Raw genomic sequence first — 22,893 nt, forward strand, 5'->3', positions numbered from 1 at the left:
AACAAGACAACCAGGATAAGTTTATCTGCTTTGGTATCATAGGGCTACGAAGAGAGGTAGAGAAGAAAAAAAAGAGAGGTAGAGAAGGTGAAAGAGGTGAAGGAAGTGATGGTAGTGAAGGTGATGGAGACAATGAAGTGTACAGGTGACAGTAGTGATGGTGGTGGTGACAGTGGCTGTGTTGATGGAGTTGATTATGATATTTGTAATGGTGCTAAAGGTGGAGTGGTGGAAGTGCTGGTTAAGATGATCGAGAAGTTGGAAAGGAAGTATGAAAGGAAAAAGAGGTCCTAGCTACAGTGGTAGTGTAGGTGTTGGTTGTGGTTTTAGGGTAGAGGTTATGGTGTTGGTAACATGCGGCAAGAGAATCGAAAACATCTGATCACAAAAACACTTGTATATGAATGTTCATCATAACAGTGTTATTCATAATAGTGCAAAGTAGAACCAGTCTAAATGTTCAAAAACTGATGAATGGATAAACAAATATGGAATATGCAATAGAATATTATTTGGTCATAAAAATGAATAAAGTGTGGATGAACCTTGAAAACATTATTCTAAGTGAAAGAAGCCAGTCACAAAAGACCACTGTATGATCCTTCAATAAAATGTTCAGAACAAGCAAATTTATGGAGAAAACTAGTGAAGTAGTAAACTAGTTTTCTAAGGGTAGGGGAAGTGAGATGAGAATGACTGCTAATAGGTATAGAATATCTTTCCGAGGTGATAAAGATGTTCTAAAAGTAGATTGCACAACTTTATGAATATATAAAAAACACCAAATCATGTATTTAAGTGAGTGAATTTTATTGCTGTTGTTGTTCTGAGGACAGAATCAGGGCTTTGTGCATGTTAAGCAAGCGAGTGCTCTACCAAGTGAGCTACCTCCTCAGCTACATATGCATACTTTATGTTAAGTACATAAAGCTTTAAAAGGGGGGTGCGGTGGTGATGGTGATATGGTAGTAAAGAGCTAAACTTTGGTTAGCTGGGGTTTGGAGGTGAGGAAAGAAGAGCTGATTTATACCCTATGTACCTGAATTTATATAGGGCCAAGTTTTCCCCATATGGATATTTTCTTGGAAAACTACGTTTTATCCTACAGCTAACACTGAATTCACACACACACAAGTATTTCTAGAATAAATTATGAAAATCATGTCAAGTCACAGTTGCCATTGGAATAACGTTTAAAAGGGACATCTTTGGTTTCCCCATCCAGTATCTTCAGCACATACAACTGGCTTCTTAGAGCAATCAAAGAGTAGTCAGGCTTCGTCTTCTGGTGTGTGTGAAACAGATGGTTCCACAAAGAAATGAAAGCAGATATTTGGGGTCTATAATTTTTAATAATTTTAAACTAGCTACAAAATGTCAATCACTTCACAAACTGACAGAGGAGACAGGAGGAATTTAATATTACATGCTGCAATGATATTTATCTCACAGTTTATCTATATTTCATTCATTTATATTATTTTTTTAAAGGTTTCTTTATCAGCTACTAAACATCTCAGCAATTTGGTGTGCATAGCTCTAGATTAAGCAACAAGGAATTGTACTGATAAGAAATCACAGGGGAAATGGTAATCAACAATAGTCAGCCTTATAAAATTTACATTTCCACAGTTTCACAGCAAAACTGCTTTCTCCAAAACATAGCCTTCAAAAGGAGCAAACAAACCCTATATTACATCATTTTGACATAATTTCAGCCGAACACATATTTTGCTGGAAATGATTAAATGGTGTGTGTGTGTCAAATCCATCTTTTTTTAAATTGTTTTTTTAAAAAAAGGATGATCATGACTGATAAGTCTATATGTTGACAGAAAAAAGTGACACTACTGCAGTTTTGCTGGTATAACTTAATCTTGACAGTGTCTCAATACTGAGCATGCTTTGTTGTTTTGTAATTGTTGCTGTTGCATGTGTGTTTTCTCGTCAGTATGCTACTGTCATGGAAAGTTTTTGTTTAAGTAGGAATCTAAAAATCTATTTAGTTCTCATGCATAAATGCATAAATCACATCACTTTTAGTGCAATGCCTGTTATGTAATTCCACATTGTCTAATCATGAAATCATAAAGACGGATTACAGCCATGAGGAACCAAAGACAGCACATTTTGAGAGATTCAGAGCCTGACACCCAAAGAAAGGACTGTGGCAGTAGCTCTGTGGAATGTCACAGTTTTACGAGAACAATACTGTGTATTGAAAGAATCAACAGCACATTGAGCATTCCTAAGTTGTTGTCATTCAGCAAATGCCACTGAGGAGAGAAATGGAAAAATGGAATTCAAGACATCTTACGTAGAGTGTTTCAGCCACCCAATGACCACTATATACAACCTTTGGAAGAAAACAGACCCAGAGAAAACAAAAGACAAACAGTATTATCAGGAAGCTAATAGATGACATTGGACAACATTCACAATGAAGATGGACTAGTGTGTGTGTGTGAGTGTGTGTGTGTGTGTGTGTGTGCAAGACCTACTAGGTGATACCATGAGAAAAGCATGAAGGAGCTATTTTGCCCGACAGCACTCAGAAGGGAGCACAGGTGGATATGTTTAACCACTTCCCAGCATCTTTGTTGCACGTTGGTTGGCCTCATCAATTCTGGTTTTGTTGGAATCAGCCTAGAAAAAAGAAAGAAAACAAAAGTCAGGTTACCCCTAAAAATCCTATTCCTCCTTCCGGGTTTGGCTCAAAGGCTTCCTCTTGGGTGGAACCACCTTAAAACTTCCCTAGTTAGACTCAAGAACTAATCACCCATTCCTCTGTGTTCCTAGAAACATTACTGTGGCTCTACTGGGACATGAACAGAGAATCCTGGTTTTGGGTTTTAGCTGTGTTATGCATCAGAGAGCAGGTTATCTCATTTGTCCTTCTAACTTGAAAAGACACTTGGTAACTTCTGTAGTAGTGTTCGTATCTGTTGGTCTGTGTTGAATTACCACCACTTGTACAGTTGGAGTCAAATTATGATTAACTTATTAGCGGTGTCACTTTGAGCAAATTACATCTTGGGCCTTAGCTTTCTTGCCTATGTCAATAAAGAATACTGCTAAAGAATACTAAAGCAATAAAGAATACTGCTAATGAGCATGATTAGCTACTATGTTTCACTCTTTCAACTTTGATAACATTAACTATCAGGTATGTGCAATTATTAGCTCCTTTTCCAAGAGATGAAACCACGCAGACAGGATTCAGGCAATTTGCTTTCAGGCTTAGTTCTTGGGGAAAACCACAGTCAGAATGTGAGGAGCCTGAAGTCTACACTGTTAATTGCTCTACTTCCTAGGTTTGCTGTGAGGATTAATTGTTTTTATAGGTATATGTGCTTAAAATGATGCTTTGCAAAAATTAAGTTCTCGATATATCTTATCTTTCAATTACTGCTATTGGGTGAAAACATGGCTTGCTTTTGGGATGCTTAATAATTTGTAAGCCCCATTTCTGAAGACTGGCTTTCACAAGTTTGGTAACTAGCTTGCCTTTAACAGGAGTACATGTACCATAGTTTTGTACCTTGCTCACTTTAGTGTTTTTGTTGACCTTTTCACTGATTGGGTTATATTTACTATATATGAAGCATGAAACCCAGGGATGCTACTAGAATAGAACTTTACACCCTGAGAAACTAATTATTCCTGTCACCACTGAGAAAGATGAGTAAGTAAGTAGAGGAGAAGACAACAATTCTGTTCAGGCTGTCATTTTGTTCTATCCTGACTTGCTGGTAAGAGGAAGAGAAAGTTGCCAAGGAGCATAGAGAAACAACTGGTTTTCTATCCAGTCACAATCACTCAATGATTACTGACTTTGCAACTACTACCATGCTTAGTGCTTTCTAGTCTCTACCAAGTTGAATCTTCTTTTTTTAGTTTGAATTGTGAATTCCCAAGGCACTAGAGTTACCCTTATGCAAATAGAAATTTACAAAGTTGGACATATTTCTAAACTATTCATAGCTGAATTATCTGACTATGGTTTTTCTGCCATCTGTTTGGTTAATCAAGAGTTGGCTATCAAAACAAGTATTTACATCATAAGATAGACTATTGATTTTCCTTGATTGTTCTGAAATATGCACACATATTTTAACCTCAGGTTCTTCATCTGGAAAATGGATAATCCCTCCATATGTACTCTCACCTTCACTCTTCTCTCCACAGCTACAAATTGTGTAAGGAGTAATGATCTTTTGATGCAGAGGAAAATTACTAGCTCGGTTCAGTGTAAAATATTCCTGTAGATTGAATTATGCTGACTATGTTTCCAGACTGAACATTGAGAGAAACACAGATGAGAAAAATAATACATTTAAAAATAGATGGCATTTCTGAAGGTGAATGCTCTAGAATCTTACATGAGAATGTGCGGATGAGCTGACACATGACAGTACCCGGGATATCTGAAGTGAAGCATGGGGCTATTCTTTGGGCATCCTCAGAGGATATGGGAGAAGCTGGAACAGATCTTTATTCAGTGGGCAACTGCAACTAAATGCTTTCTAAAGCATATTAAAATTCCAGCCCATACAATACTCGATATAAAAGGTACTACATCTATATCATATCATATCATATATTAAAGAAGTAGCACCTTTTAGGAAAAAAATCCTGCCAAAATCTTTTAGACGCCTTTCTGGTCTTTGGAGAATGCCTGTATTCATTCTACTTATATACTTGGGGATTAACCCATCCTAGTTTTCATATTTCTGTGTAGAGAATCCTAAACTTGCTGATATACTCAACAGATGCTACATGATTTGCCCTTGTGAGAAAGCCAGGGTGACCACCAGGGAGCCAGTAAATGTTAATAGGAACTCTTCAGCCCACCTTTCTGAACACACAGGGAATCTCAAGTTCAGACCATGGTAGGTAGCTTTTAGGCCCCGACTTAGAACAGGGTGCTTTCTATGCCATACAGCAGTCCATTTTGATCCCAGATCTGAACCGTTCTTTTATGGTTGAGGCAACAATGTCTCAGAGCTGGGAAATAGCAAAACCCTATTGAAGCCAAGGTCTTCGTTCTTGAACACTGTGTTTTCTCACCGACAGAAGAATTTGAGGACTGTGACAGTCTTCCTCATTGTTTCACAGTGTGACATCTACCATTGGTAGCTTTAGGTTGAAGGCTGAACCTCATTGTTATTTCCTTAGCAACAGTTTCCGTAGAGCATTTTATATACACTTGCCTCTAGTATAGTAGTTTTTTTGAAAGAATTGTATGTTTTCAACCTTAGAAAATTGTATATATAAATAACAAATAGAAAACAAGATGTTTGAATTGCAAAGTAATTTCTTAACAGTCTTAGAGAACGTATTGAAAGTCCCATTGTTTTGGACTCCCAAAACTGTACTATCAGCGCAAGTGATGGGAAAAGGTCACGATCAATAGAGGTGTGTGAAGGTCATTGCTGGGGTCACAAGAGAAGACTGGAGAAACATCACAGGGCTGCTTACCCTGCTGTGTAAATTTAATTGAATCTTAGATACACAGGAGACTTTTGCACACTGTTACCTGTTGTCAGAAGTCAGAATTTCTGTGACCAGGAAAAGTCTATTAATAATTCTGTGGCTCAGTGATCTGGCCATTTGGGGCAATGCTGGGTTGAAATGGGCTCTACCTAAATCATCTCCACATTGTGATATTGAAAAAATGGGGTGGTTGCTGAATTGACTGTAACAAATTAATTACTGAAAGACACGTAGACCACTTCTTCACTTCTTAAATAATTCAAAATTAAGGAATGATTCAAACTGAAACAGATATTTTCCATCCACTTGCCTGGCTCTTCATTAAATTTTATAGAGGCATATGTCTCTATCTGATAGTACACTGGAGCTAGAATAAAAGGCTGTCCCCAAAGATGAGAGCAAGAAGTGCAAAGAGGCACAATTGAGATGCTACTTGCCCTTCCAAGAATGATTTCTCTTGCTCAAGGTCCAACTCTATCAATAGGGGTTTGACTTCACTATTAGTAAAACCTTTCCTTCTGGAACCCTAATTTAATTGGCTTTGATGCAGTATCTACTTGTATCTGAGTAAATTGGGTCTATTAATAGAAAAAGAATATTTCCTGTTTTCTGAAGTCTTTTCCTGTTGGAAAGCCATTCAGCAATTATTTCTTGGTTCATTTTTATGGGCCATAATGGCTTAGGTCAGGTTGTGTTGGCTCTAGTGCTCTCTGAAACTCTCAATATTATTATAAAATCCATCATGTCGCATAGCTTTAAAAGCTTTATCACATCAAAAGCTTCTTAGCAATAACAAGCATGTGATAACTTGCAAAAATAAGCAAAGTATAAACATTTTGCCAGCCAACTCTGACATTTGTGTAGTTCAATAGTGATCAGGAAAAAATATTATACAACTAGATAAGGAACACATTCAGCACAAGAGGTCAACACATTCCCTTTATATCTATTCATTGTTTTTTTCAAGTCAGTGGAGGTTTCCTGGGTACTAACGATCTGCAAGTTAGTTTTATGACTTCAGAGATTTCAGAAATATCTTCTGCTCACAGAAATAGAAGGAATTATTATAAAGAAATTCAGGATCTCAGACAAAGGACTTCAATATCTCACAGGGGCTAAACACACAACATAAGATTAGCCAAACAGAAATTACAGATACACAATTACTATTAAACCTGCAATGTTTCTACTTCTTCCTTTGGGCATTTGGACATTTTAAGAGATTATAATCAATGTTTGCATACTACTGATTGGGGAAGGGATAAACTAGAAGGAAACAGAAACACTTTCCAGTGTTCTTTTCTGCTCTCTTCTATCTTTATGCTCCCAAATCTGCCCTTTTGCATTCTATTCTCTTTAGTCTTCTTTATTGATACAAGGGTGAAATGGTTGGATGAGGAGGTGGGGTAGAGGGTAGAGCTTAAGAGTAAAATCTGGTATCATTGTATGAACTCAATTTCATCAGATATCTTTCTTATTTTGAGATTTGGGGATGTGAACAGTTGGGACTCAAAATGGAACCTGGGTCTTTTTGAACTATCCTTAAAATTGGTATTTATAAAAACACATTCTTACTTCTGAGTAAGCTGAATTTCCCCCATTTTCTAAATATTCCTTCCCCATATCCACTTGATAAACTTCTAACCAACTGTTGACTCAACTCAAATTCAGCCTTTTCTGAGATTTTTCCCAACCCCTCCTCCATACAGTCTTTGCTTCTCTAGTGCTGTTTAGTATTGTATCCATGGATCCATTACTTGAATATATTTTGGGTCATAGTAAATTCACCTGGAAACTCATTATCTCCCATAGGCTGTGAATTTCTTGGCAGTGAGAATGGCGTTTTTCATTTTTGTGTCCCACGGTTCCTCACAGAATGTTTGGCATGGAGGAACATTTGAGAAATATCTGCATTCTTGGGGGGTGTGTGCTCAGGGGCACTTATCTAGTTTGTGCAAGGCCCTGGGTTTGATCCTCAGTACCACAGAACAAAACAAAAACTACATTCTAATCTTTACTACAAGTCTGTTGATGAGTCCTCTCTTTTTGTCTCAGAAAATTAAGGGCAAAATTTCCAACAGCTAATGTGTGTTAATTCAGTCTTGGAATGAGGGATTTGTTCTGCCTCTTGCTTCTTGGTGATTATTTCAGAAGGGACAAGCAGTAACAACTCTATGACTGCCGCATGCTCACCTTCTCCATGATCCTGTCGATCTGGCGATTCTGTGTATCAATCTCATTGCCCATATCCAGGGCCATGTGACGGAGGTTTCCAATGATGCCGCTCACCTGCTCCAGGTTTTCATCCATTTCATTTTCTCGGGCATCATTTGTTACCCTGGGAGCCAAAAGGAATTTTTTAGAAAATAGAGAGGAAGAAGAAACTTGAATACTAATGACCCAAAGCTTAGGGAAAGTCTGTAAGCCTCTAGGCATCTATTTTGTCTAACTTTAATCTCCGTTTAATACAGAACACATTTTATCTTTTGTACATTAGAAAGTAATTCTTAACATTGTGTTTTGACTTGGAGATGTAGCTCAGTGGTAGAGTACTTGATTGACTAACATGAGTGAGATCCTAGGTTCCATTCCCAGCCCCACAAGGAAAATAAAACAGCAAAAATTATGTTTTGAAATTTTGAATTTCTATTTTTAAAGAAGGTAAATTAAACAGATTAACTTATCTACTTTTCTAACTCCTACCAGCCTATCCTTTCCACCTTTATGTATGCATTTAGCCCAATTTTTAATTTTAAGGATAAAATCATTTTAGTTTGAGGGACTGCAGGTCAGAGAATGAAGGTGAAATTAGATAGAAATTGTGCTTTTCTTTTGAACTCAAACCTCCAAACTCAAGTTGAGAATGAAAGAAAAATTTATGATTCTAAATTAGAGACTCTGTTCTTTCTGTTCCTGTCTTTTTTCCCATTGTGCACAGATAGGAAGCATAATGATAACTACAGTCCACCCTTAGTCCTGTTGGCTCCAATAGTCCTGATGGGGGCCACTTGTAAAGTATAATTGTTATTTGCTCATATTTTAATGCCGAGGGTTTCCTTAATGGCATTGTGAATGGGTGAGTTTGGAATAAAAACCTATGATAAAAGATTGTTATTTCAATTTGAATAAGCTGGGAGTGGAGAGGAAAGAGTTGGCTCACAAAACATCTTACTATTTTTTTTCTCATTCAAATTTCAAAGTCAGAAAGGTACTTTATTGCAAACAGCAAGCACTTATTCTAGAATTTTTCCAGTATCTGTGGGAATTGGCTAAAAAATGTTCTGAATTGTTAAAATCCTTCCCTCTTAGTAACTCTCAAAGTAGTTTGGACCATTATAATTTTTAAAGCAAAACAGGCCAGAGAAAATTTAAAAATTAAGAGAGAACTTCCTAGCTTCCTCATATAAGAAAGATTCTTATTTAAATGTGCATCAACAACTAAGACATACTCTATTTCAACAGTTCTCAAATCTTGTACTGAGAATCACCTGAGAAGCTTTAAAAATCACAAATGCTTATGTTGCCCTTCAAGAGATTCTGATTCCATCGGTGTGGGATTGGCCCTGGTATTTTGTTTTGAAAAAGTCTCCTCAGTTGATTTTAATGTGCAGGTATTGGTTTGAGAATTGTTCCATTTGTTTCCCTGAGAGAAGATAGAGGCAAGAATGGACTTGTCATTGGCAAGGCTCCAGGTACCTATCTAGCCCTTATGCCTCAGTGACAGTGACCCATCATTTGAATCAAAGAGGTTTTGGTTGGCCAACAAAAGTGACAATGGACTGGGAAGAGTTGCAAACAACTACCCTAGCCATGACTGAGTTCTGACCCAGTAGTCATATATTGGCTGACTTATGTAATTTGAGGTTTTAAAAATAGGCATTTAGGTTGGTGTTTGCTTCTTGGTTTCAAAATAAATGTTTAATAATAAGCTTCATTCTTTGTTTCCACCCCAAATCCATTCTTTGACATTCTTTGTTCTGTGTCCTCAGAGGTTGACCTCCAGTACTGTGTCACCCAGCTTCTCTTGCTCTTCGCTTCCAATGGGCCTTGGCTAATGGCCTGTGAGACACTGGAGGGAGAAAGGAGTGAGGGGTTGGGACATTTGCTCTCCTTTTCTCATTCCCTGTTAGTTCATGCTATAGTTGCATTTCTTTACCGACAGCCATTTGCCACAGCCAGAGCTACTGGGTTCTGCAAACAGTTCCCTCTCCTATTCCTTCCATGTTCTGCTACTGCTAGTTCATGAATGCTTCACCAGTCATTGTTAACCCTGCTCACATCTCTGTAAACAGTCTCTTTAATAAGCTCTGTTCACTTTAATTCATGGAATGAGATATCTGTTGACTGCCACATTAATTCTGAACGTGGTGTGATTTGTTTTGTTTAACGAAACTTCAGCAAATGTGGCATAAGCCAATGTTGGATAAATGCTTGTGCCTGGAGCTTGTCTCCTTGGTATGCTGCAGTCACCATAGAAGAAACCTGAGCTTTTCTCCTGCAAGACCACATGACAGAAGACAGAGGTGCCTCACTGACAACTCCAGCCAAACACCAGATGAGTGAGGCATTTTTAGATCATCTCACCCTTAGTTGCATGTAGACCCATGGGTGAGCCCAGGAAAGGCTCACTCTCAGAAAACATACAGATAAATGAATAATAAAATGATTGTCGTTTGAAGACCTACTCAGTGTTGAGATTGGTTATCCAGCAAGAGAGAGCTGTCATAATCCATATCCTATGAAACTCACCTGCGGATGAAGCCACCACTGATGGCCATCTGCTCCCGTTCATCCACCACGCGAGCAGGCTGGCTGGCCACAACTCCGTCCTGATTATTGCCCCAGGCTTTTTTGTAAGCATCACTTGATTTAAGCCTATGCAAAAAAGAGGGTGAGTAACAAGGCACTGGGTGGAGCAATAAGCTCACAGCAATTGTCACTTCTTCAAGCGAAGAGTCAAACCAAGCGAATGAGTTTTAAGTCGAGGCATTAGAGAATACCGATATATCATAATCTGGACCCAAACAATTGGCCACCACCATGCCTCAACTAGTCAGCATTTCATTTCCAATTGAGTCAATTGCAGTGGTCAAGACTGTAATTTTTGGTCTGTTTTGTAGTTTAACTGGATTTAAGATGAGGATTTAAGTTTTAAGTAGCTGGAGAACACTCAGTTCTATTTCAGTGACACAGTTATATTTTGAGACACAAAACACAGAAAAACATACTGGCAGACAGACACAAAACAAGACTGCCAAGTAGAGTGTGTACATCACACCACAGCAACACAGTGTCATCAAGAAAAACATACTTGACCTAGTTTTTACATAACATCATGCAAAGATCCCTGTTTAATATCTTTTCATCAATACATGTATGAAGCTAACATTTCCAGTGCTTCATGGAGGACACAAAGGATTGGTGGTTGGCCAAGGGTGATGGTCTCTGAGTTGCCTCTAGAGTGATTTGAATTAGATAATATATCGGTACTTCCAAACAGTCTCTATACATCCAGAGTTGATGTACAAACCTTTGTCCACAGAGACAAAAAGTAAAAGAAGCATAGTGAAATGAATGCAGGAAAATAGAAGAGAGAACAAGCAATCTAGCACCAAAATGGGAAACCCCTCTAGGTCTTCTTCATGCACCAGCTACAGGCATGAGGAGAAAGTGAAGCATTCTCATTTAAGCCAAACTACTCCAGAAGTTGACCATTCTCAAAAAAGGCACTAGCAGGACAGTAATAGCCTTCATGAGGATTTGAAACGCAGTTCAGTAGCTTCTTTGCTGGGCTGAAGGGCAGGGTGGAGAGTGCTTACAGACGCCTACTTCAAACTATTCTGGAGTCATGATGGGGAGAGTGGTCTGGAGTCGGTATGATCTCCATGGGCTGTATTTCACTGAGCTGCCTTGGAGAAAAACTTAAAATCCAGGCATACCTGTTGTACCCAATAGAAACATGTGCAGCATGTTTTGGTGGGTGTGTTATAATTTAAAGCAAACAAAGATGTTTTTAGGTTCTTTGCATAGTAGAAACCATATGCCTTTTAGTCCAAAAAAAAAAAAAGAAAAAGAGAGAGAGAAATAAACTTTGGTCCCATTTTTAGAATTTTTATTATACAATATCAGAATTTAACTTTCTCTTTTTTCTCCCTTTCACTAGAAGACCTCAGCCATCTATTAAAACTGGCTTTAGTCCTTGAAAATTGACAAAGCAAACCATGGTGACAGATTGGAAAATTGCACCAATGGAATTTTAGCAGCTCCCACAACTTATTGCATAATGCCACAGCTCTTAGAGCAGTTGGAATTTACTGCATCAGAAGGCAATGGCCCACTTGATAGGATAAAGTCCCCAAACTAATTTTAATAGAGTTTGGAGTTGCCTCCCTCCAATTTCCCATCTCCTCCTTGGATTAAAGGACTTGTATGGACTTTGTGATGTTTTCTGCTATGTAAAATATCTAGTATACCATCTTTGGCAAAGTCAAAGGAGGAGAAATATGCGTTTCCAAAAGAAGGCAAACCACTGCACCCACAATGCTGCACATAGACTCACATCACTGCCGAACATCTACCATAGTCCTTCGAAACATGCCGAGACAGGGCGAAGCCCTCAGATAGTCCAGGGCACCACCAGCCACTGCGTTGTGACACATGGTTTTTAAAGCATTATTTACACACAATAGGGAACACTTAGGTCAAGCTTTGAAGCTCATTTAGGGTCTCTTGTGCACAAAAGAATTAGTAACCCCTTGTATGTGGAATTGGAAGAGCCATGTTGCATCAGAACCTTAGGATCCATCCCAGGGGGCCCTGCCTCTGCTTTTTTTTTTTGCACACAGTTAATGAAGGGAGGGTGTGTATGTTGGAAGTCACCACAAAATGGTTGGAAATCTCATGTGAGGCAATTGTCACTGAAAGGATATACAGTGAAATCTTGAGTAACTGGAATGAGGCAATGAGTCATTCTGTGTCAAGGGCAATTGGTGAATGTCTTGTTAGACTCTTGAGCCAGTTTTCCACCTAAAAGTCTCCTGGTAGTGGACATAATCAGGTCTTTCTATGGTTATGTTGTGTCTGGTGGCCTTTCCTTTAAGGGAAACCCTTATTGTTTGTTATTTTCAGATATGGGGATTGTTGGAGGATAGAGACTGAGACAATTCAAAATATCTATTGTGTCTTAGTAGAAAAACAATTTGAACTCTGGCATGCATCATTTTTTTCCTTGTTTGTTTTTGTTCATTTGTTTCTTTTGGCTGAAAATAGAAGGAGGTAAAAGTATACAGTTGAGGGTTCCAGTTATCTAGATTCCAGTTAATCAGGGTTTACTGTAGATCATTCTTTTTAAAACATGCTTTGTATTTATAGGTAAATGGAGCCCCTCCCCCTCCTAAACAGGAAGTGGGATATTTTAAATCAGCGTCAGAGTTTAAAGGATGTGAAACATAACCTGGTAAAAATTACGTCAATTTCTATTTTAAAAGGGAGGATCAGAAGAGCTTTCGGAGGGAAAAAAAGGCTTCTATTAAAGAGGGATAAGGGTTGAGGGAGATTGGGCAATGAGTTTAATTTTCCAAATGCATGTTGGACAACCCACCCATGCATTTTTTTCCCACTGCTAGTCAAATGAGATTATCTTCCAGAACCCTCAGTGTCAGGTTCCTTCTGTTGTAAACCTTTACAACCACATGTCACATTTCTGCTACATTCCAAAAAGCATTGCAGAACCTTGAGAACAGTTGAATGTTTTGTGATGTTGTGCATGCAAAATCTACACATTTCAACATTTCAGCCAGTGTACGGGAAGCTCTTCCAAGGGGAAGCATTTGAGAGGAATTGGTTCAATTTGAGCAAGACTTGAGCAGTTTTGCCTCTGCATCATGCACAGCCCCAGCATCTCATGAATAAATTTGGGAACTGGTGGGTAGTAGAAAGGGAAAATCTCTGTTATACTCTCTCACTTAAGGATGCTTGCCTGGGCCAAATTACCTATTCTGACTTCTGGGAAATCAAACCTCGATATATGTGGTTCTCATCTTTCAGACTTACCCACAGCCTTTTGTGAATGGGGAATTTAGGTTCTTGGGGTTAGGGGAAACAAAGTTCCCTGGGTGCCTCTGTCTCAAAGTACACTTTCTGGAGAAAATGTTGAAATGTTCATCAATAAAAGTTGCTGACAGTGAAGCTTTCACTGTAGTATGCCTGATTTTTAATGCAACAGTAACTCCCACTAATATCATCTATGCTATGAGATGAATGCATTGGAGACAGTATTGATCTGTTCTGCATGCCACATGCTCATCCTGCCTATGAGCCTGCAGGAATGAGCTTGTCAAGGCTTGGAGATAGGCCTTGGGAAACCAAAGCTTCAGGCAGGCAGGCAGCACCTACTTGTTACAGGGACACACACAAAGCCCGCAGAATTTTCCTAGGTCCGTCAAATTCTTTTCTGCTTCTTTCATGTCCTTATTGATTTGGTCCATCCCTTCCTCAATGCGTTCCAGTTGTTCTGATTAAACACAAGTATTTTATCCCCACAGAATGAAGCAGATGGAAAAGGACAAAGAAAAAAAAGACAAAACTTCAGACATTGACTTTGACATTAAAAAAGAAAAAAATAAAAGAAAGAAAGAAAGAAAGAAAGAAAGAAAGAAAGAAAGAAAGAAAGAAAGAAAACTGGACGCCACAGATTAGAGCTGGTACCCAGTACCTACTTGTTACAAGGACATATGAAAAGGCCACAGCATTTCCCTAAATCTTTTAAATTTTTCTCGGCCTCCTTCATGTCTTGGTTGATATGGTTCATGCCTTCTTCGACACGATCGAGTTGTTCTGGTTAGGACAAAGGGATGACAGTGTGGAATGAATTTTTTTTGGGTTTCCAACAGAACATGAGAAATGACTATGTGAGACAGATTTTGAAAGAGAAAGAGAGAGATTGCAATGCATTGTCTGAGAGGATGCATTGTTGCAGATGTCTGCTGCTGCCGTGAACAGGCATGGGTGGAAGGAAATGAACAAAAACGATGATCAAAATCATTTGTAATTCAAACATGATGGGATAGGGTCAGAAGGCCTGTTTGATTCTGAGTGTCCAGGGAAATGGCACAGCATATTCACCTATCCATTCACTGGTGAAACCCAGGAGAAAGGAAAATAGGGTGTTAGCTTATGTTTAAGGCATTCTCATTTAATGGTACTAGAGGAAGTATCTGCTTCAACTTTTTAAGATGTCTGCATCTTTTGGTGTATAAGTATCCTCTATCAGGTAGAGGTAGAAAACATAATCTATTTTCTTCTTTGGGAAAAACAAGAGCAGTAGCAATGTTTAGCAGTGGGTATGCATCTTTCTCTCCCCTCTAGCAATGGCTAGGAAGCCCGTGGCCTAGTCTTAGTTTTCCCTATTTAATTCATAGAAATTGTGAGAGAAAGTAATATCAGCATAGGGATATTGTAAGTACTGGAATGTTTCAAATCCTCTCTTATCCTCTGATTTACTTGCTATGAAAGCTTTAGAAGGCATTTTACTCCTCTAGACCTTGATTTTCCAGTGTTTGCAAGAAGGGGGTTTGCCAATTGCAGTGGAGGAGGGGTGATGAATTGGAACATAGAACAGTACTATGCCATTGCTGCTAGTAGAGCTGACCTTAGTGTCTAAGACATAGATCGATAGTAATAAAAATGAATCATGCTTCTAGGTTGCCAGGGGAACATACAACAACTTAATTAGTTTTTCAAAAGTTGCATCACTAAATTAAGGTAACTACAAGTCCAATGAAGAAATTTTTAAAACAAATCTTTAAAATCATTAAAGGAGAGAACCAATGAGATATTTTGGCTGACTAATTATAAGACCTAATTATATTCCTATTCTTCTTTTTCATCTATGTTTTCATGCACGCATGCCTGCCTATACCTCCAGGAATAAAGGCATGCCTAGAATAAAACTGGTAAGTACATTTCTAGCCCAGGGGCATAAATAATCATTTAAAAACAATTTCACATTACATTGTACAGTGGAAATTGCCATTTTAAAACCTCAGATAGGTTCACTAGTGACCTGAACTAGGGAGACTATGAATTTGGAATGAGAGATTATTGTGTTACTTTTGGTGGAACAGAAAAACAGAATTAAGCTTTTTAGGAATCTGTTGTCTCTGCTATGCTTTTAAAATGTCTGGTAAAAACAGAATTTCAGTATTTATCCAGCACTGGATACCTAGAGGAAATAACGTTGCAGGGCCAGAGAACTTTTGCTGAATAAATACAAATACAGTGATTTCTTTAAAAAAAAAAAAAACCTTTAAAAGAATATATGTATAAATATATGTATATATCTGTATTCTAGGAGAACTTTTTTACAGAAAAAAATTTCTGGTTTGCTTTGAAGAGTGCAATAAATTATAGGTCAAGTTAAATACTTGATAAAATTGATGAGGGAAAAGAAGCTCAACATAATAGTGCTCATCATCAAATGAGGAACCATTGTGTGTATAGACAGAAATAGAGATGCCAAAACCCAGTCAAATTATTGTTCACGGCTTCCACCAGGAGGGCTGCACTGAGATGGACTGAAGCAGGTGTCTGGGCTACAAAGGAGACAGGCTGGACTCAGCTACTGGCAGTTAAGTAAGCGCAGATTATGGAATTTCTCTTGCATTATAAAATGGGTTTTTTTGTATTAAACTATAATTCTCTCAAAAGATTTCAGAAACCCCCTCCCCTGTGTCTCCACAAATTGATAAGTAATATATACATCTGTAATATATCTATTATATATTTTTATGCATTTACATAGGAATTGGTCTGTATATTAGACCATTAGTCCTCAGGATTTAAAGAAAATTAAAAAAAATAATCAAGCAAATCCAAATCTGTATTTCTGAGATCTGGGTTCTGCCATGGATTGTTCACTTGGTCTCATAAAGTTTTGATTAAAAGAGGAAATTCTGATGTTGAATTTGATTCAAAAAACTATCCAGAAGATAGTTTTTTCAGAAAATGATAATTACTAATATCGGTTAAATATATAAAATATATAAATAAATATGCAATATAAGTATATAAATATTATAAATAAATATTAATTTATATAAATTATAAGTCAAACATTTTTTTTTTCTTTTGTGAGCCAGAGTCTCACCATGTAGTTCAGGCTGGCCTTGAACTCACTATGTAGCCCAGGCTGACTTTGCACTCCCAGCAATCCTCCTGCCTCAGCTTCCCAAGTGCTAGGATTATAGGGATGAATCACCATGCCCAGCAAGTCAAATGTTTAACTTAAAAAATAGTGTAAAACCATTTTGTTGCAGGTCTTCTAAAAATAATATTAATTTTTAGAGTATACTGAGTTATGTTTGTGGATATATTTGGTATATTAAGGCTTCATGGTGCTTGAGTGGTTTCTGAAAGATGCTTCTTAAGAAATGCTTAAAAGTACCCACTGCCTTCATTTCATTCTGCAGTGGACAGCAGCATCTCTGAGGCTGATATAAGGCACTGTTCAGTATCAATTGCTTCTTCCCTCCCTATGCTAGTTTTCTGCCCATTTTCAACTTACTCTGGGAGGCTTGGAGGAGAACAACATTTTGTTTTGGGTAAGGAGAAACTTCCAGTAGACAGCACTGTATTTATGTGGAAGATTGGTTATTTGTGATAGAACCATCAATGGTAGGATGGTCAGGAGTCTATGTTTAAATATCTTCTCTACAAATCTCATCCGAGTAAAGCAATATAGGTCTATTAAAATCCCCAACCTGGTTAAACATTTTTAAAAATACTATAATATAGCAAGGCATGGATGTTATTGACCTAGTATGCAAGCCTTCCTGAGTATATCAGTTACAAGATGCCACCTACTTGTTTTTCCTTTCCTATAGCATTGATGATCATGCAGAACTTCATTTAAATAAAGTTAAAGAGCCGTATGTGGCCAGTGGCAACTATACCGGACAGTGCAGCCTTCATCATTCCTAAGTGATACTTGGCAAATGGATGCCTGCAAGAAGGGTATTTTTCTCAAATGTTGCCTTACAGTGCCCTGACCTTTAAGGACAGCTGCCTAGCTCTCTGGATAGGGTTTATACTCTTTGTTTTTGCTCTTCTAGGCAGTGGTGGTAAGAGATTTCACTGTTTGATTTGGAGTTCATTCCAAGGGAAATTCTCCAAGAGCCACAGCTCAGGCATGGATCCAAACATATAACCCAAGAAAGACCAACAAAAGGAACAAGAGAAACAGAAGCAAAAGGTTAGATCATCTCATGTTAATATCAAGGTCATGTTAGGGGATTTCCCTTGGAGGCAAATTTTCTAGGGGAATAAAAGTCTCAGGGCTTAGTACATCTCCAGGGCTGTCTGTCATGCACAATGCTCCTTGATGTCTCCTAATACCTGTATACAAAACAAGAATCTCATAAGGAATTTCCCAGTGTAGCCATTGAGCTGGAAAACCTGCAATGTTCTGGGCTAACCCGACAGTGGGTAGAATGGTTCTTTAGAAGGATGGCTGATTCTTGAGGCTCTCAAGCAGCTGTGAGGTAGAAACAGTCAACACTTTGGGTATTAAGGCACAGACAAAATTAGTAGAACATAACTGGAGAAAAACTGCAAAGTAGTTACTGATCTGAGCAAGTAAACATGGCATATGCAAAATTAAATGCATTTATGATAGCAGTGAAGGCAGTTGTTCACTTGTTCTCATGTCATTTTAAAAGGCTCTAAGCTCCTTTTATAGTAAAAATGAAATGTGTACCCCTTCAGTCCATGCAGAAATCAATCACTTTGGGAGGTTTTACAGTTGCAAGTTTCTTACCACTATCAATTTGGTTCTATGTTGTTTTACAAAGCCAGAGACCTTAGGAAATACATTGAACTGAAGAATTGAGTATTTGCTCTGGTATGGCCACCCTTGAAATGTAGCTGAGACTATTCACCGTCTCATGAAGAAATCTATCAAATAGACATTCTATTCTTAGTTTCTCAGAGAATAACATGGAGATATCCCTGAAAATCACCTGTGCTTAAGAAGTATATAATTTTGCATTTATAATGGCAATTCTGGCACATTATATCTCTAAATTTTCATCATCAAAGTATAATAAAATTTGCAACTCAAGTAAGTACATTATCTACTTTCTTCCTACTTTTTTATCCTACTTTTTTTTTTATCCTACTTTCTTCAGGTTTTTCTATATTATTTTCCATGTCTTAATACAAGTGCTTTACCACTAAGCAGGAAATCTTTCCTAAATCTTCCTTCTGTTGCAAGTTTCCTTTTCCCACTACCTACACATTGCCAGTTGTTAACTGAAAGAGTTAATAAGGTGGAACTGTGAATTATTTGAGTTTATATGCTTCAGTTTTGCTCTGGAAACAAGGTGGCACTCTTCTATTTGGGAGCCTGGTGTTTAATTTTTTTAAAAAGCAATGTCTTTCTTCAGTCCAAGTTTTTTTTTTTTTGATACCTGGGATTGAACTCAGGTCCTTGCGCTTGCACAGCAGGCAGCCAAACCACTGAGCTAAATCCCCGGCCCCCTTCAGTCCAAGTTTTAAAGTCTGGGACACTGTTACACAGAGCAAGCCAGCAAATCTTATAATGATAGCAAATCGATTTAGAGAGTTGTGTAGATTGCCACTGTTATTGACGTATCTTAAAATAGAACTGCATCAGACTCTGCCATTTGTGTATATATTGAAGACTTAGCATGAAAAAATAATGTAAAACACCTCAATATTTTTATATAGATTACATGTTGAAATGATATTTTAGATAAATCGGTGTCAATAAAATATACTATTAAGATGAAAATAACTTTCTGGCAATTTACATTTTGAAAATTTGAAGTAAAACACTGGGGTTGATGTTCAACTGTTTTTTCAAAAAATTTTCCTGACTTTTTATTTGGTGTATGTTCATTGAAAAAGGTTATCACAAAGGCCAGGGCTTAGCTCAGTGGTTCCGCTGCCTGCCTGAAAAGCGTAAGGTCCTGAGTTTGATCCCAGGTACCACAAAAAAAAAAAAAAAAAAAAGATTTACACAAATAAATAGCATAGAAACATAAATCCTTTGATGACAGCAATGGGCATGGCGCCCTCAGGGGTACACACAAGAGGCAATCTATAGGAAGGCCACCAGCTGTGCAGCTGGGAACACTCACAGTGTTTAGGTTGTGGCCCAGCTCTCTCTGGGATGCTTGTAGCCAATGATGGAACACAATGGGGTGAGCAGAACTGGAGCACTCTGCCCAACGCCGGGTTCCTCTAATGGGTTATCTTTTCTGCTGCACTCCCTGTCTGCCTGGCTGAGACTTTCTCAGAGTGGCATGGCAGTTTGAGGCTCTTCCTAAGAAATGTTCCTTCCTTCTCCATCTCACTTTATGGGTATCAGACCCACATTGCAGTGTGGAAGCTCACCTTACCTACCCGCTCTCTCCTTTTGACTCATTACAGACATTTTACCAGTAAATCTGCTATCCTCCTACAGATGTTTAGATTGTTTCTAATCTTACATGATTACAAGTATGCACAATTTTCTTCATATAATTGTAAATGTATATACTGTATATAGTACAAAATTCTAGGAGTAGAATGTTGTAGTCAAAGATAGGCACACTTTACAACTTGAAGATGTTATTAAATTACTCTACCTGACATTTGTGTCAGCCTACAGCACCCATCTGCAGAAATACAGCTTCTGTTTGCCCAGCGTACTCATAACATTGGTTATAATTTTTAAAATTTATGTGTCTGCTAGATAGAATGGTATCTCATTATCAATGATGATTATACCACAATATCTTCTGTCTGTCTAAACTGATTTATATCTTACATCAATATTTCTTGTAGGTTTTTGATTTTTTCTTTGCTGGTATGCAAAGGCTTTCTACATGAAAAAAAAGTGTTTTATGGCTGTTATAAGTGGCAGTTTTCCTCCTAGTCTCACATTTGTGGTTGAGGCTTATGGTGTCCTGTGCTGTGAATAAGTTTTACAGTTTTTATTTTTTTGCCAGTAATAAAATACATTCATAATTCTGAAAAATTTTTAGTGCTTTTACAAATTATGAATAAAGAGAGAAACTTCTCAAAAGTTTGCTTATTGTGATAAGATTCAAAATGGAATCAAGGAACTAACTGGAAGCTATAATTAGGTACAATATTACTACATGGATAGATATATTAAGACAAACAAAACTTATAGTATTACTCTTCTAAGTGCCACCTTACAGATATTCTACTAAAATGCACACTCTCTGAATTTTGTTTCTAGTATGTCTATAATGACTTTAAAAATAGGCCAAACATTTCAATTGGTTTAATTCTCAATTTTCTAGATGATTCCCCTTTTCTTGTTTTCTCTCAAGACTAGAGTCCAATTATTTAAGGATTCTATGTGATGATCTGAAAATTAAAATTGCCAGATACCAAATTAGCATGGTCAGAAGTGCTTGATGTGATATATTATACTTTCCTTCTGTCGGGGTGTTACTGGAAGGAAACCAAATTAATGGGGAAAGTACAGAGGCAGTGAGAGCAAGAGAATTCTCACACTTTCCAAAAGATTATACTTTAAAAAACCAGAAACACATGGCTTTTGCCTTCAAAATTCTATTACCCCAACATATATAACAGAGTTAGTATCATTCATTTAATCATGGAAAAGGCCTGAACATTTCCACACATTTACAAGTTTTTCAACAGAGAAAGAAAAATAGCAAGATGAAAACTGTAGACCCCCATACACTCATACACATGTGTAATGCTAAAATGGCCACCTGAGGATGCACAAAGAATTAAAAAATGCACTTTATTCGGATGAGGGATTGTTCTTACTGAAGAAATCTGAACTTACCTCCTTGTTCATCCAACATAACCAAAGTCCTGATACCAGCATCTTTACTCTATTTTCCAATTATGGTAGCAAAGTTGAAAAGGAGTTAGAGAGAGAAAAGAGAGAAAAAGAAATCAGTAAGGAGGCAATTAGACCTAGAAATGGAAAATGAAGAAGGACTAAAAGGAAAAAGGGAGGAAGTATGGTGAGAGCATTAAGGGGTCGGTGGGGGGGGGGCGGCGAGCTCAGTGGATTGGTGACCTGTGGATTTGCTTTATCAGTGGCTCTCAGAGGTAGAAGGAAGGGATGGAGTGCAATCTTCATAGGATAAGGCTGAGGACGGAGGTTCTAACACATGAAATACATATTGGAATACATATTATAATTTTATATCTGGACAATAAAAATAGCTATAGCTTTCCTAATAGCAACCACAGAAAGAAAATCTTTCAAAAATATTCTAAATTAAATTTTCTTCACTGGGCATAACCTATTAGAAAGTCCCAGTCAGTGAACTGGGGAAGGATTACTATGGGGAAGACAAAAAATCTTGGGGATGAGGTTTTTCTGTTTATCAAAAGAAAGCATGGCTTCACAAAGGCCGAGAAACACAGCTCAAAAAGAACCTCATTATTCTATTTTCTCTCTCAGGGAAAAAGTTCCGCAAGATTTAGAAAAGGGAACAAAATGAAAATAAGGGCTTTTTATACTGAAATCTAAAATTCTCACAATCATATAGAGAAATGATGGTGAACCTTTTAGAGCTTTCAATGATAATGAACAACCAGCTGCGGCACTAGTGCTATAGATTTGTCACCACTGACATAGAGTGAGAAAATAACTTCTCTATAAGCCTACTGCAATTCCTTTGCGCAAGAGAAGTTAAGGCATTCCTCACCTCACTCCTTACTTTCTGAATTATTGGGAGGATGGGAATGGGAGTTGGTGGGGAGGGGAAAAGGAAGACATTCATATTATTCATACATAGAAATCACTGTTTCTAGGAATTCTAACCACTTAAGTGAAGACTTTCCATTATACAGGGTGACTATTTATGGGTATAAAATGCCACTGCGTATAGTTTGGACTAATTGGTTTTTCAAGGAACGCTCATGGAAACCCACAGAATAAATTCTAAAATAAGACATCTTCATATCCCTACTTATTTTTCACCAACTTACTTAGAACTAAGAAAAGAAGCAGGAAGTGTTAGTGGAGACCAGCAATTAAATTCCAGTTGTGCCTCTAAAAAGTAAAATAAAACACTGCTTATTGTTTCTGTAAATTGTTATAAACTCAGCATTTTAGAGAATGTGTGCAGTTAACTCTGTAGGACACAAAAGCCTACACAGCCTTCGAATACACTTTGCCAGGCATTAGTGGCCAAGTCAGGGTCCAGTGTGGACAATTGTGGCCCAGGATGACTTTCAGAGGAGTCATCCATAGCACACTCGCTGGGCCAGACCCTGGGCCAGAATCTTGGTGATTTCATTTGTTAGCAGTAGGACCTCAGCAAGGATCCTAATTGCTTTGTGCCTCAGTTCTCTCATTTGTAATACAGCAATAAT

The 22,893-nt window shown here is 37.8% G+C and overlaps 1 protein-coding gene and 1 long non-coding RNA gene across 8 annotated transcripts in view; one reads left to right on the forward strand and one right to left on the reverse strand.

Moving 5' to 3' along the window:
• Window positions 1-1,332: 1,332 nt before the first annotated feature.
• The window catches only part of Snap25 (synaptosome associated protein 25), an 85,112-nt gene continuing 63,551 nt past the window's right edge, over window positions 1,333-22,893 (reverse strand). For 3 of the 4 annotated variants that reach the window (XM_004840817.4, XM_087189080.1, XM_087189081.1), the window contains 5 exons: window positions 21,347-21,395; window positions 13,891-14,008; window positions 10,246-10,371; window positions 7,690-7,834; window positions 1,333-2,646 (listed from right to left, as the gene is read on the reverse strand). In XM_004840817.4, the coding sequence (XP_004840874.1) occupies window positions 2,578-2,646; window positions 7,690-7,834; window positions 10,246-10,371; window positions 13,891-14,008; window positions 21,347-21,395 (507 nt within the window). In that variant the 3' untranslated portion in view covers window positions 1,333-2,577. Of the gene's footprint in view, window positions 2,647-7,689; window positions 7,835-10,245; window positions 10,372-13,890; window positions 14,009-14,213; window positions 14,332-21,346; window positions 21,396-22,893 lie in introns of all 4 variants that reach the window. The other variant, XM_004840818.4, reaches the window with a different exon arrangement.
• The window catches only part of LOC110348333 (uncharacterized), a 35,884-nt gene continuing 26,998 nt past the window's right edge, over window positions 14,008-22,893 (forward strand). For 2 of the 4 annotated variants that reach the window (XR_015442076.1, XR_015442077.1), the window contains exons 1-2: window positions 14,327-16,128; window positions 17,379-17,746. This is a non-coding gene — a long non-coding RNA (uncharacterized LOC110348333). Of the gene's footprint in view, window positions 14,199-14,326; window positions 16,129-17,378; window positions 17,747-22,893 lie in introns of those variants that run through there. The other 2 variants (XR_015442078.1, XR_015442079.1) reach the window with 2 other exon arrangements.

The sequence above is a fragment of the Heterocephalus glaber genome, unplaced genomic scaffold (assembly GCF_053883595.1).
Source record: "Heterocephalus glaber isolate CG9 unplaced genomic scaffold, H.glaber_assembly_v1.0 deba00001532, whole genome shotgun sequence".
Lineage (NCBI taxonomy): Eukaryota > Metazoa > Chordata > Mammalia > Rodentia > Bathyergidae > Heterocephalus > Heterocephalus glaber.